General features: G+C 40.9%; 1 protein-coding gene across 4 annotated transcripts in view; it reads left to right on the forward strand.

Moving 5' to 3' along the window:
- KIF21A (kinesin family member 21A) overlaps nucleotides 1–15,752 on the forward strand; it is a 537,130-nt gene that overhangs the window by 183,195 nt on the left and 338,183 nt on the right. For all 4 annotated transcript variants that reach the window (XM_053716595.1, XM_053716597.1, XM_053716596.1 and 1 more), the window contains exon 4: nucleotides 8,620–8,769. In XM_053716595.1, coding sequence (XP_053572570.1) covers nucleotides 8,620–8,769 — 150 coding nt within the window. The remainder of the gene's footprint in view (nucleotides 1–8,619; nucleotides 8,770–15,752) is intronic.

The following is a 15,752-nucleotide window of genomic DNA, read 5'->3' on the forward strand; positions in this document are numbered from 1 at the left end:
CTGAATATGTTAAAGGGATATTTGTATTGTAAAAAATGTCTCCCTTTAATGTGTTTCTGTTCCATTTTTCCTGCTGGAGTGTATTAAATTGTTTACAATAAACATCCTTTACTTTTCTTTTGAAATTTGAAATAGCTACTTTTACCTGTTGAAACTGCTGCCTATAATGAAAATATAATTACTGCAGCATTCTCTTTAGAAAAGCAATGTAAACAATGTTAGTCAGCAAGAGAAATCAACCTCAGAGTGGAGGGAGATCTATGTAACTGATATATCTGGGTTTGCTCCTTGAACCCCCCCACCCCAACACCATTAATTAAAGGGACAGTAAAACCAAAATTACACTTTTATGATTCAGGTAGAGTATCTAATTTACTTCTGTTATAACATTTTCTTCCTTCTCTTGGTATCGTTTATTGAAGAGTAAACTTAAGTAGGCTTATAGGAACCTGAGAGTATGCACATGTCCACAGTACTCTATGGTAGTAGTGTTTGCAACAATGTATAATATAGATACAATGCAAACAAGGCTAGGCTACCATAGAGCGCTAAAGACAAGTGGACGCTTCTGAGGTCCAATGCGCCTACCTAGGTTTCCTCTTCAACAAGATCTAAAGAGAAAGAAAATTAAGCAAATTTGACAAGAGAAGTAATTATACAATGCATGTTCTATCTAAACCATGAAAGTGTAAATTTGACATTACAATACCTCATTCTTGGAATTTCTGAGCATAAACAGGTCTGCTGTCTCATGTTTCAATGAGCAAAACCAGCTATTTCAAATTACAAGATAAACCTAAACAAACAGTTTGCATACATTTAATACCCACAGCTGCTATGACAAGTAATTGGGAAAGGTGAAATGAATGTTAAAGCACAATGTGCCTTTAAATATTAAAAACAGCTTTTCACACTCATAGTTGTGTATGGCTTACAATGTGCTGATGCAAAATATTAACTCAGCGCTCTTGAATATCTTAGACAAAATGCTGTCAGCTTCATACAGGCTCCAGTTATTTAAAAGAAACGGTCTATTAACCCAGATTAGCTTTTAACTTAAATTGCAAGCACATAATTGCTGAAAGTAGCCATTTATTTACAGTAAGGTTAGGTACTAGAGTTCTGAAGAAACATTCCCATGGCAACACTGTCTAGCCAGATCTCCTGTGCACTTGTCTGGTCCCGGTCTCTCATGATTTACATAGAGACATAGCCATGTCTTTATAAATAGTATATTCACAGAATTGTGCAGCACTTAGGGGAATTAAGTAAATATATTATCTATGCATCATAAATTATCCACAACATGCTAATGATCTGCATGCAAACTGTAATTTGGTTAGAAGAATATGCATTATTTTACAGGCCTGGCCCCCCTGAAATCTTCTTGAATGTTGTTTTATCTCACTTCCTTTGCTTTAGCCAATTAGGGAAAAGTATAAACGAGCTCCTGCAAATATCAACAAATCACTGTGCAACATATAGGGTGAGACAGCTGCAGAGTTACATTACAGTAAAGAAGTAAAATAAATAATACTTGTTTAATTATGTATTGTTTTTTAAATTAGGCATGATTAAACATTTTGGGCCAGATTATGAGTGTAGCGTAATTTAATGCTCCCGCTTGAGCGTTAACTGCGCCAGAAGTAAGCTTTTTGCAATTGTCAGGTTGCGCTCGTATTATGAGTTGAAAGTAAACTGTTTTTGCTCTTGCGAGCGCAAAAAGCATAACTCAGAATATGGTGTGCTCGTTCACATACTCTGCCATAGAAGTCAATAGTGCAAAAAAGTGGAAAAAACCTCTAATACCCTATTCTCGCGCAAACACGATTGCATATTCTTAAGTGCGCTAACCCGACATGAAAATATGAATATTTTACATTCCAATGTTCTTCACATAGAAGAATATGTTCTAGTTACATAAATACATATTTCTACATATATCTGCTGGTATTTTGGTACAATATACCGTACATCTATACCTATATACCTATATATGAGATTATATATATAGGTATAGAAATGTATATACGAATATCTATTTAGAAATACTCAGAACATATTCTGCTATGTGCAGAACATTGGAATGTGAAATATTTACACTAAATACATAGTTAAAACCTTTATTAAATATTGCATAAATATGCTTTTACATGTTTTCATCTAATTAACTGCAAAGGGCCTATAAGCATTTATATCTATCTATCGATCTATCTATCTATCATCTCTCTCTCTCTCTCTCTCTTTCTCTCTCTCTCTCTCTCTCTCTCTCTTTCTCTCTCTCTCTCTCTCTCTCTCTCTCTCTCTCTCTATCTATCTATCTATCTATCTATCTATCTATCTATATGTTTATATGTGTTTATATGTCTGTAAATACATAAGTACACATATAAATACATATGTACACATACATATATACATTCATTTCCATCTTTAAACATGTATATGTATGCATCTCAATGTTAAAGCCCTTTGTCTGCCTTTTTTTTCCACCTGAGACCTCATATCTTTGAGCCCTTAGACATTTTTTTGTGCAATATATATATATATTTCTCTTGTAAAGGTGTATCCAGTCCACGGGTTCATCCATTACTTGTGGGATATTCTCCTTCCCAACAGGAAGCTGCAAGAGGACATCCACAGCAGAGCTGTCTATATAGCTCCTCCCCTAACTGCCACCCCCAGTCATTCTCTTGCAGCTCTCGACAAGAAAGGAAGTATCAAGAGAGATGTGGTGACTTAGTGTAGTTTTTACCTTCAATCAAAAGTTTATTTTTAAACGGTACCGGCATTGTACTGTTTTTTACTCTCAGGCAGAAATTGGAAGATGACTTCTGCCTGGAGGTTTAATGATCTTAGCGGTTTGTAACTAAGGTCCATTGCTGTTCTCACACATAACTGAAGAGTATGGAAAGAAAACTTCAGTTGGGGGGATGGTCTGCAGATTGCCTGCTTTGAGGTATGTTCAGTATATTTTTTTCTAGAGAGATGATAAGGTCTAGAAAATGCTGACAGTGCCTGGTATATTTAAGGTAAGCCCGATACAGTGATTTAACAACAACTGGGATCATGCTTGCAAAAAGGGATAATATTCATGTTAAAACCTATATTACTTAGTGTAAAAACGTTTGAATGATTTATAAATAAAAACGTTTTTTCTCTGAGGGTGATAAATCTTTATTTGGGGCCTAATTTCCACATGGCTTGTTAGATTACTCCTAGGAGTACTTTTTTAAGGCCCTCTGACTTTGAGTGCATGGTGGGAGGGGCCTATTTTCGTTTTCAGTCTGAGACATCCAGCTTCCCTGAAGGAGTCCTCTGGCTTATAGGACCTCTATAGAGGGTTTTGTTCCTGCAAAAATCGTTTTTAAGGGCAGGTAGGAGCCACAGCAGGGCTGTGGCAGTGTGTTTGACTGTTTGTTAACAGGTTTTAAGTTTTTCTAATTCGTTTTTGGGCCTGAGGGGTTAATCATCCATTTGCAAGTGGGTGCAATGCTGCTTTAGTCCCTTATACACACAGTAAAAATTTCGTAGAGTTTACTACTTTTTTTCACTGTTTTGCAGTTTATGTGGTAGTTTTTTTCTCTTAAAGGCACAGAACCGTTTTTTATTATTGCTTTTTTCACATTTATTAAAGTGTTTTCCAAGCTCGCTGGTCTCATTACTAATCTGTTAAACATGTCTGACATAGAGGAAACTCCTTGTTCATTATGTTTAGAAGCCATTGTGGAACCCCCTCTTAGAATGTGTACCAAATGCACTGACCTTTCTATAAGTTATAAAGACCATATTATGGCTTTTAAAGATTTATCACCTGAGGTTTCTGAGACTGACAAAAGGGAGGTTATGCCATCTAGCTCTCCCCACGTGTCAGAACCTATAACTCCCGCTCAAGGGACGCCAAATACATCTAGCGCGTCCAATGCGTTTACTTTACAAGACATATGGCGGCAGTTATGAATCATACCCTCACTGAGGTATTGTCCAAACTGCCAGGGTTACAAGGAAAGCGAGACAGCTCTGGGGCTAGAACAAATACAGAGCTCTCTGAAGCTTTAGTAGCTATGTCTGATATACCCTTACAATGTGCAAAAGTTGAAGCAGGAGAGCTTCTATCTGTGGGTGACTTCTCTGATTCAGGGAAGGCGTTACTTCAGTCTGACTCTGAAATGACAGCATATAAATTTAAGCTTGAACACCTCCGCGTGTTGCTCAGGGAGGTTTTAGCGACTCTGGATGACTGTGACACCATTGTAGTCCCAGAGAAATTGTGTAAAATGGACAAAGACTTTGCAGTGCCTGTTTACACTGATGTTTTTCCAATCCCTAAGAGGTTTTCAGAAATTATTACTAAGGAATGGGATAGACCAGGTGTGTCGTTTTCTCCCCCTCCTGCTTTTAAGAAAATGTTTCCTATAGATGCCGCTACACGGGACTTGTGGCAGACGGTCCCTAAGGTGGAGGGAGCAGTCTCTACCCTAGCTAAGCGTACAACTATTCCTGTCGAGGACAGTTGTGTTTTCCTAGATCCTATGGATAAGAAATTAGAGGGTTTCCTTAAGAAAATCTTTATACAACAAGGTTTTATTCTCCAGCCTCTTGCATGCATTGCCCCAGTCACTGCTGCAGCGGCTTTCTGGTTCGAGTCTCTGGAGGAGGCTTTACAGGTAGAGACCCCGTTGGATGATATCCTTGACAGGCTTAAAGCTCTTAAGTTAGCCAATTAATTTATTTCTGACGCCGTTTTTCATTTAACCAAGCTAACGGCTAAAAATTCAGGTTTTGCCATTCAGGCACGTAGGGCGCTATGGCTTAAATCCTGGTCAGCTGATGTCACTTCAAATCTAAACTTCTCAATATCCCCTTCAAAGGGCAGACCCTATTTGGGCCTGTACTGAAGGAGATAATTTCTGATATTACTGGAGGAAAAGGCCACGCCCTTCCTCAGGATAGGTCCAACAAGTTAAGGACCAAACAGACTAATTTTCGTTCCTTTCGAAACTTCAAGAGTGGCGCAGCTTCATCTTCCTCTTCTACAAAACAAGAGGGAAATTTTGCCCAGTCCAAGCTAGTCTGGAGACCTAACCAGGCTTGGAACAAGGGGAAACAGGCCAAAAAGCCTGCTGCTGCCTCTAAGACAGCATGAAGGAGTAGCCCCCGATCCGGGACCGGATCTAGTGGGGGGCAGACTTTCTCTCTTCACCCAGGCTTGGGCAAGAGACGTCCAGGATCCCTGGGCTCTGGAGATTGTTTCCCAGGGATATCTTCTGGATTTCAAAGCTTCATCTCCAAAGGGGAGATTTCATCTCTCACAATTATCTGCAAACCAGATAAAGAGAGAGGCATTCTTACATTGCGTTCAAGACCTACTAGTTATGGGAGTGATCCACCCAGTTCCAAAGGAGGAACAGGGGCAGGGCTTCTATTCAAATCTGTTTATAGTTCCCAAGAAAGAGGGAACTTTCAGACCAATCTTGGATCTCAAGATCCTAAACAAATTTCTCAGGGTCCCATCCTTCAAGATGGAGACTATTCGAACCATCCTACCTATGATCCAGGAGGGTCAATATATGACTACCATGGATTTAAAGGATGCTTATCTACATATTCCGATACACAGGGATCATCATCAGTTTCTCAGGTTCGCCTTCCTAGACAGGCATTACCAGTTTGTGGCTCTTCCCTTTAGCCACTGCACCAAGAATTTTTATGAAGGTTCTAGGGTCCCTTCTGGCGGTTCTAAGACCGCGGGGTATAGCAGTAGCCCCTTACCTAGACGACCTCCTGATACAGGCGTCAACTTTTCAAATCGCCAGGTCCCATACGGACATTGTTCTGGCATTCCTAAGGTCTCATGGGTGGAAGGTGAACGAAGGAAAGAGTTCTCTCTCACCTCTCACAAGAGTTTCCTTACTAGGAACTCTGATAGATTCAGTAGAAATGAAGATTTATCTGACAGAGGTCAGGTTGTCAAAACTTCTAACTTCCTGCCGTGCTCTTTATTCCATTTCTCGTCCGTCAGTGGCTCAGTGTATGGAGGTAATCGGATTAATGGTAGCGGCAATGGACATAGTTCCGTTTGCCCGCCTACATCTCAGACCACTGCAACTTTGCATACTCAATCAGTGGAATGGGGATTACACAGATTTGTCCCCTCTACTAAATCTGGATCAAGAGACCAGGGATTCTCTTCGCAGGCCAGAATGGACTATAGTAACGACAGATGCCAGCCTTCTGGGCTGGGGTGCAGTCTGGAACTCCCTGAAGGCTCAGGGTTCGTGGACTCAGGAGGAGGCCCTCCTTCCGATAAACATTCTAGAACTAAGAGCGATATTCAATGCTCTTCAGGCTTGGCCTCAGCTAGCTGCGGTCAGGTTCATCAGATTTCAGTCGGACAACATAACGACTGTAGCCTGTATCAACCATCAGGGGGGAACAAGGAGCCCCCTGGCAATGTTGGAGGTTTCAAAGATAATTCTATGGGCAGAGGTTCACTCTTGCCATCTCTCAGCTATCCATATCCCAGGAGTAGAGAACTGGGAGGCGGATTTTCTAAGTCGGCAGACTTTTCATCCGGGGGAGTGGGAACTCCATCCGGAGGTATTTGCCCAGTTGATCCAACTTTGGGGCAAACCAGAACTGGATCTCATGGCGTCTCATCAGAACGCCAAGCTTCCTTGTTACGGGTCCAGGTCCAGGGTTCCCAAGGCAGCGCTGATAGATGCTCTAGCAGCGCCCTGGTACTTCAGCCTGGCTTATGTGTTTCCACCGTTTCCTCTGCTCCCTCGTCTGATTGCCAAGATCAAGCAGGAGAGAGCTTCGGTGATCTTGATAGCCCCTGCGTGGCCACGCAGGACTTGGTATGCATATCTGGTGGACATGTCATCATTTCCACCATGGACTCTGCCGCTAAGGCAGGACCTTCTACTTCAAGGTCCCTTCAAACATCCAAATCTAATTTCTCTACGTCTGACTGCTTGGAGATTGAACACTTGATTCTATCAAAGCGTGGTTTTTCCGAATCGGTCATTGATACCTTAATTCAGGCTCGAAAGCCTGTCACCAGGAAAATCTATCATAAGTTATGGTGTAAATATCTTCATTGGTGTGAATCCAAGGGTTACTCATGGAGTAAGGTCAGGATTCCTAGGATATTATCTTTTCTCCAAGAAGGATTGGAGAAGGGTTTGTCAGCTAGTTCCTTAAAGGGACAGATTTCTGCTCTGTCTATTCTTTTGCACAAACGTCTGGCTGAGGTTCCAGACGTTCAGGCGTTTTGTCAGGCTTTAGTTAGAATCAAGCCTGTGTTTAAACCTGTTGCTCCGCCATGGAGTTTAAATTTAGTTCTTAAAGTTCTTCAAGGGGTTCCGTTTGAACCTTTGCATTCCATAGATATTAAGCTTTTATCTTGGAAAGTTCTGTTTTTTGTAGCTATCTCCTCGGCTCGAAGAGTTTCAGAGTTATCAGCTATACAATGTGATTCCCCTTATCTGATTTTCCATGCAGATAAGGTAGTGTTACGTACCAAACCTGGGTTTCTTCCTAAGGTGGTATCTAATAAGAATATCAATCAGGAGATTGTTGTTCCTTCACTATGTCCTAATCCTTCTTCAAAGAAGGAACGTCTATTACACAATCTTGATGTGGTTCGTGCTTTAAAGTTTTATTTACAAGCTACGAAGGATTTTCGTCAAACATCTGCTTTGTTTGTTGTCTACTCTGGACAGAGGAGAGACCAAAAGGCTTCGGCAACTTCTCTTTCTTTTTGGCTAAGAAGTATAATACGCTTAGCTTATGAGACTGCTGGCCAGCAGCCTCCTGAAAGAATTAAAGCTCATTCTACTAGAGCAGTAGCTTCCACATGGGCTTTTAAACATGAGGCCTCTGTTGAACAGATTTGTAAGGCGGCGACTTGGTCTTCGCTTCATACCTTTTCTAAATTCTATAAATTTGATACTTTTGCTTCTTCGGAGGCTATTTTTGGGAGAAAGGTCTTACAGGCAGTGCTGCCTTCCTTTTAAGTTCCTGCCTTGTCCCTCCCTTCATCCGTGTCCTAAAGCTTTGGTATTGGTATCCCACAAGTAATGGATGAACCCGTGGACTGGATACACCTTTTACAAGAGAAAACAAAATTTATGCTTACCTGATAAATTTATTTCTCTTGTGGTGTATCCAGTCCACGGCCCGCCCTGTCATTTTAAGGCAGGTGTTTTTTTTTTTTGTTTTTTTTTTTTAAACTACAGTCACCACTGCACCCTATAGTTTCTCCTTTTTTTTCTTGCTCGTCTTCGGTCGAATGACTGGGGGTGGCAGTTAGGGGAGGAGCTATATAGACAGCTCTGCTGTGGGTGTCCTCTTGCAGCTTCCTGTTGGGAAGGAGAATATCCCACAAGTAATGGATGACCCGTGGACTGGATACACCACAAGAGAAATAAATTTATCAGGTAAGCATAAATTTTGTTTTTTTTTAATAGTTTTTATTGGATGGTGTTATGAGTGTAAGTGTACTTTTTTCCCATAATAGAGTTTGTTATAGTGACATTACTTATGTTTTTGTAAATAAATAAAAGATTATTTTGGCTTCTGTTAATGTTATTTACATATGTGGTTATTTTCTAGCTTTATAATGAAGAAGTTCTTGACTTGTTTGATACAACAAGGGATATTGATGCCAGGAATAAAAAGTCAAACATCAAAATTCATGAAGATGCTAATGGAGGTATATACACTGTTGGAGTTACAACTCGTTGTGTTATCTCAGAAGCCGAGGTAATGAACCATTATATATAGTAATATATACTACTCGCAGACTTATTTATCTTAGTTCTGAACATGAGTAAATCTGACTTCCTGTTTAACTAGTCTATTCACTTAAAGGGACAGTCTACTTGAAAATGTTTATTGTTTAAAAAGATAGAATATTCCTTTTATTACCCATTCCCCAAATTAGCATAACCAACACTGTTATATTAAAGTGATTGTAAACTTTAACAAATTTAATCCCAGTATCAAATAATAATCTTAAAAACAGGGACACTTTTTAAATAATTAAAGTTTACAAAGACGCTTATTTCCTTCCATAAGGCAGGGAGAGTCCACAACTTCATTCCTTACTGTTGGGAAATACTACACCTGGCCACCAGGAGGAGGCAAAGACATCCCAGCCAAAGGCTTAAATATCACTCCCACTTGCCCCCAGTCATTCTTTGCCTTTCGTCACTATAGGAGGTGGCAGAGCAGTGTCAGAAGATTTGGATAATCCTGTAATGGGTATGTTCCCTTCAAGAAAGGACTGGAGTTTTAAGTAATCATGTCAACCTCTCAGTGAGAGTATTGATGAAAGTTAGAGTCTGGAGATGCAGGGAAAGTTTTTCTGCGAACCCATCCAGACTGTCGCTAACAGCTAATGAGCAATCAGTGTTGACAAGTTTCACTGCTTGCTGTTACACACTCAAGTCCATGTCAGAAGTGCTGCTGCAAGACTGTCACACTTGAGAGGTTGTGCCTGTTCCACAGCATGGATCCTGGAGGGTAAGACCGTTTTTTTTAATATATATATATATATATATATATATATATATATATGAGCAAAACAAAGAGTTGTTCACTTCACAGCGCTGATCTCACAATATATAGTGTACTGTTTCAGTACACCTAATGTAACAAAAGTAATTGCGTGAATGTATTTAACAATAATTCCTAAAAAGTGCACATCGCTACAATGTATATATACACTAGATAGGAAATGACCCGTCTAATTAAATGTTAACAACTAGTTTCAATATTGCGGTGGATAATGAAGAGAGAATATTTAGTTCCCAAATATGTTGATCGAGTCTTAAATAAGCAAGGGTGTTCTATCTTCAAAAATGAACGTTCAGTCTTGCAAACATAAAATTACAGCAATCCCAAAATGGTTTCACAGGCTACTCACAATGGGTGACCTCAATCATATGAGGTAAGGAACGGGCGTTGTTGATGTGCCAGGCCCCAGAACTGATCCTCCAGTAGCAAGCTTGTGATCCTGTGCGTTGTCCTGGATAGATTTTCTGTTTGTCAGTTGGAGCCACAGAGCGTAGTTTAATTCAATTCTCTCCACTTCCCGGGTTCTCCAATGTTGTTGTCAGCAACCGTTCTATGTTTCTTTGATAACTCCAACGTATTATGTAGAAGAAACAAACACGGCACATAGCATAATACTGTTTAAAAGGTAACACAAATTTATTTACAGCACAAGAATGATACTCACAAACGAGACCTCAGTTAGTATGAGGTATCAACATAGCATCTCACTAAAAGGACCGTCGTCCCACACTGTAATAAAAGTTTCCACTTCAGTAATAAGTGGTATACATAAAAAAGTCTTTAAGGATGAGCAGCCAGATTCAACACTCAGCCTTACGCGTTTCAAAGTTTAAAACTTCTTCCTCAGAGGAAGAAGTTTTAAACTTTGAAACGCGTAAGGCTGAGTGTTGAATCTGGCTGCTCATCCTTAAAGACTTTTTTAGAGGAAGAAGTTTTAAACTTTGAAACGCGTAAGGCTGAGTGTTGAATCTGGCTGCTCATCCTTAAAGACTTTTTTATGTATACCACTTATTACTGAAGTGGAAACTTTTATCACAGTGTGGGACGACGGTCCTTTTAGTGAGATGCTATGTTGATACCTCATACTAACTGAGGTCTCGTTTGTGAGTATCATTCTTGTGCTGTAAATAAATTCGTGTTACCTTTCTCCAACATTGGTGTGTCCGGTCCACGGCGTCATCCTTACTTGTGGGATATTCTCTTCCCCAACAGGAAATGGCAAAGAGTCCCAGCAAAGCTGGTCACATGATCCCTCCTAGGCTCCGCCCACCCCAGTCATTCTCTTTGCCGTTGCACAGGCAACATCTCCACGGAGATGGTTAAGAGTTTTTTGGTGTTTAAATGTAGTTTTATTCTTCTATCAAGTGTTTGTTATTTTAAAATAGTGCTGGTATGTACTATTTACTCTGAAACAGAAAAGGATGAAGATTTCTGTTTGTAAGAGGAAGATGATTTTTAGCAGACAGTAACTAAAATCGATTGCTGTTTCCACACAGGACTGTTGAGATGAAGTAACTTCAGTTGGGGGAAACAGTTACAGACTTTTCTGCTTAAGGTATGACTAGCCATATTTCTAACAAGACCATGTAATGCTGGAAGGCTGTCATTTCCCCTCATGGGGACCGGTAAGCCATTTTCTTAGTTAAACATAAAAGAATAAAGGGCTTCAAAAAGGGCTTAAAAACTGGTAGACATTTTTCTGGGCTAAAACAATTGCTTTACTAGGCATATTATGCAGATTCTAACTAATTATTGGTATTATAATCTTGGGGAACGTTTAGAAAAACGGCAGGCACTGTGTTGGACACCTTTTTCAGATGGGGGCCTTTCTAGTTATAGACAGAGCCTCATTCTGGGACTGTATAGGGGTTAAATGTAAAAACGGCTCTGGTTCTGTTAATTTAAGGGTTAAAGCTCTGAAATTTGGTGTGCAATACTTTTAATGCTTTAAGACACTGTGGTGAAATTTTGGTGAATTTTGAACAATTCCTTCATACTTTTTCACATATTCAGTAATAAAGTGTTTTCAGTTTGAAATTTAAAGTGACAGTAACGGTTTTATTTTAAAACGTTTTTTGTGCTTTGTTGACAAGTTTAAGCCTGTTTAACATGTCTGTACCATCAGATAAGCTATGTTCTATATGTATGAAAGCCAATGTGTCTCCCCATTTAAATTTATGTGATAATTGTGCCATAGTGTCCAAACAAAGTAAGGACAGTAATGCAACAGATAATGATATTGCCCAAGATGATTCCTCAAATGAGGGGAGTAAACATGATACTACATCATCCCCTACTGTGTCTACACCAGTTATGCCCACACAGGAGGCCCCTAGTACATCTAGTGTGCCAATACTTATTACCATGCAACAATTAACGGCTGTAATGGATAACTCCATAGCAAATCTTTTATCCAAAATGCCTACTTATCAGAGAAAGCGCGATTGCTCTGTTTTAAACACTGAAGAGCAAGAGGACGCTGATGATAACTGTTCTGACATACCCTCACACCAATCTCAAGGGGCCATGAGGGAGGTTTTGTCTGATGGAGAAATTTCAGATTCAGGAAAAATTTCTCATCAAGCTGAACCTGATGTTGTGACATTTAAATTTAAATTAGAACATCTCCGCGCACTGCTTAAGGAGGTGTTATCTACTCTGGATGATTGTGACAATTTGGTCATTCCAGAGAAATTATGTAAGATGGACAAGTTCCTAGAGGTTCCGGTGCCCCCCGACGCTTTTCCTATACCCAAGCGGGTGGCGGACATAGTAAATAAAGAGTGGGAAAGGCCCGGCATACCTTTTGTTCCCCCCCCTATATTTAAGAAATTATTTCCTATAGTCGACCCCAGAAAGGACTTATGGCAGACAGTCCCCAAGGTCGAGGGGGCGGTTTCTACTCTAAACAAACGCACTACTATTCCTATCGAAGATAGTTGTGCTTTCAAAGATCCTATGGATAAGAAATTAGAGGGTTTGCTTAAAAAGATTTTTGTACAGCAAGGTTACCTTCTACAACCAATTTCATGCATTGTTCCTGTCACTACGGCAGCGTGTTTCTGGTTCGAGGAACTAGAAAAATCGCTCAGTAAAGAATCTTCGTATGAGGAGGTTATGGACAGAGTTCAAGCACTTAAATTGGCTAACTCTTTTGTTTTAGATGCCGCTTTGCAATTAGCTAGATTAGCGGCGAAAAATTCAGGGTTTGCTGTCGTGGCGCGCAGAGTGCTTTGGCTAAAGTCTTGGTCAGCGGATGTGTCTTCCAAGACAAAATTGCTTAACATTCCTTTCAAAGGTAAAACATTATTTGGACCTGATTTGAAAGAGATTATTTCAGACATCACTGGGGGAAAGGGCCACGCCCTCCCACAGGATAGGTCTTTTAAGGCTAATAATAAGCCTAATTTTCGTCCCTTTCGCAGAAACGGACCAGTCTCTAATTCTGTATCCTCTAAGCAAGAGGGTAATACTTCACAACCCAAACCAGCCTGGAAACCAATGCAAGGCTGGAACAAGGGTAAGCAGGCCAAGAAGCCTACCACTGCTACCAAAACAGCATGAAGGGATAGCCCCCGATCCGGGACCGGATCTAGTGGGGGGCAGACTTTCTCTCTTTGCTCAGGCTTGGACAAGAGATGTTCAGGATCCTTGGGCGCTAGAAATAGTTTCTCAAGGTTATCTCCTGGAATTCAAGGAACTACCCCCAAGGGGAAGGTTCCACAGGTCTCAATTACCTTCAAACAAAATAAAGAGACAGGCATTCTTACATTGTGTAGAAGACCTGTTAAAGATGGGAGTGATACATCCAGTTCCAATAAGAGAACAAGGAATGGGAATTTATTCCAATCTGTTCATAGTTCCCAAAAAAGAGGGAAATTCAGACCAATTTTGGATCTAAAGATCCTAAACAAATTTCTCAGGGTACCATCGTTCAAAATGGAAACTATTCGAACGATCCTACCTACTATCCAGGAAAATCAATTTATGACTACCGTGGATTTAAAGGATGCGTACCTACATATTCCTATCCACAAGGAACATCATCAGTTCCTAAGGTTCGCTTTTCTGGACAAGCATTACCAGTTTATGGCACTTCCATTTGGATTAGCCACTGCTCCAAGGATTTTCACAAAGGTACTAGGGTCCCTTCTAGCGGTTCTAAGACCAAGGGGCATTGCAGTAGTACCTTACTTGGACGACATCCTGATTCAAGCGTCGTCCCTGTCAAAAGCAAAGGCTCATACGGACATCGTCCTAGCCTTTCTCAGATCTCACGGATGGAAGGTGAACAAAGAAAAAAGTTCTCTGTCACCGTCAACAAGAGTTCCCTTCTTGGGAACAATAATAGATTCCTTAGAAATGAGGATTTTTCTGACAGAGGTCAGAAAATCAAAACTTCTAAGCTCTTGTCAAGTACTTCATTCTGTTCCTCGTCCTTCCATAGCGCAGTGCATGGAAGTAATAGGATTGATGGTTGCAACAATGGACATAGTTCCTTTTGCACAAATTCATCTAAGACCATTACAACTGTGCATGCTCAGACAGTGGAATGGGGATTATACAGACTTGTCTCCGACGATTCAAGTAGATCAAAAGACCAGAGATTCACTCCGTTGGTGGCTGACCCTGGACAATCTGTCACAGGGAATGAGCTTCCGCAGACCAGAGTGGGTCATTGTCACGACCGACGCCAGCCTAGTGGGCTGGGGCGCGGTCTGGGAATCCCTGAAAGCTCAGGGTCTATGGTCTCGGGAAGAGTCTCTTCTCCCGATAAACATTCTGGAACTGAGAGCGATATTCAATGCTCTCAGAGCTTGGCCTCAACTATCAAAGGCCAAATTCATAAGGTTTCAGTCAGACAACATGACGACCGTTGCATATATCAATCATCTGGGGGGAACAAGGACTTCCCTGGCGATGAAAGAAGTGACCAAGATAATTCAATGGGCGGAGGATCACTCCTGCCACTTGTCTGCGATCCACATCCCAGGAGTGGAAAATTGGGAAGCGGATTTTCTGAGTCGTCAGACATTCCATCCGGGGGAGTGGGAACTCCATCCGCAAATCTTTGCCCAAATAACTCAATTATGGGGCATTCCAGACATGGATCTGATGGCGTCTCGTCAGAACTTCAAGGTTCCTTGCTACGGGTCCAGATCCAGGGATCCCAAGGCGACCCTAGTAGATGCACTAGTAGCACCTTGGACCTTCAACCTAGCTTATGTATTCCCACCGTTTCCTCTCATCCCCAGGCTGGTAGCCAGGATCAATCAGGAGAGGGCCTCGGTGATCTTGATAGCTCCTGCGTGGCCACGCAGGACTTGGTATGCAGACCTGGTGAATATGTCATCGGCTCCACCATGGAAGCTACCTTTGAGACAGGACCTTCTTGTTCAGGGTCCATTCGAACATCCGAATCTGGTTTCCCTCCAACTGACGGCTTGGAGATTGAACGCTTGATTTTATCAAAGCGTGGGTTTTCAGATTCTGTGATAGATACTCTGATTCAGGCTAGAAAGCCTGTAACTAGAAAAATTTACCATAAAATATGGAAAAAATATATCTGTTGGTGTGAATCTAAAGGATTCCCATGGAACAAGATAAAAATTCCAAGATTCTATCCTTTCTACAAGAAGGTTTGGAGAAAGGATTATCTGCAAGTTCTCTGAAGGGACAGATCTCTGCTTTATCTGTTTTACTTCACAAAAGACTGGCAGCTGTGCCAGATGTTCAAGCATTTGTTCAGGCTCTGGTTAGGATCAAGCCTGTTTACAGACCTTTGACTCCTCCCTGGAGTCTAAATCTAGTTCTTTCAGCTCTTCAAGGGGTTCCGTTTGAACCCTTACATTCCGTAGATATTAAGTTATTATCTTGGAAAGTTTTGTTTTTGGTTGCAATTTCTTCTGCTAGAAGAGTTTCAGAGTTATCTGCTCTGCAGTGTTCTCTGCCCTATCTGGTGTTCCATGCAGATAAGGTGGTTTTGCGTACTAAGCCTGGTTTTCTTCCGAAAGTTGTTTCCAACAAAAATATTAACCAGGAGATAGTTGTACCTTCTTTGTGTCCAAATCCAGTTTCAAAGAAGGAACGTTTGTTACACAATTTGGACGTAGTCCGTGCTCTAAAATTCTATTTAGAGGCTACTAAAGATTTCAGACAAACATCTT

This window comes from Bombina bombina, chromosome 6, assembly GCF_027579735.1.
Source record: "Bombina bombina isolate aBomBom1 chromosome 6, aBomBom1.pri, whole genome shotgun sequence".
In the NCBI taxonomy this organism is placed as follows: domain Eukaryota; kingdom Metazoa; phylum Chordata; class Amphibia; order Anura; family Bombinatoridae; genus Bombina; species Bombina bombina.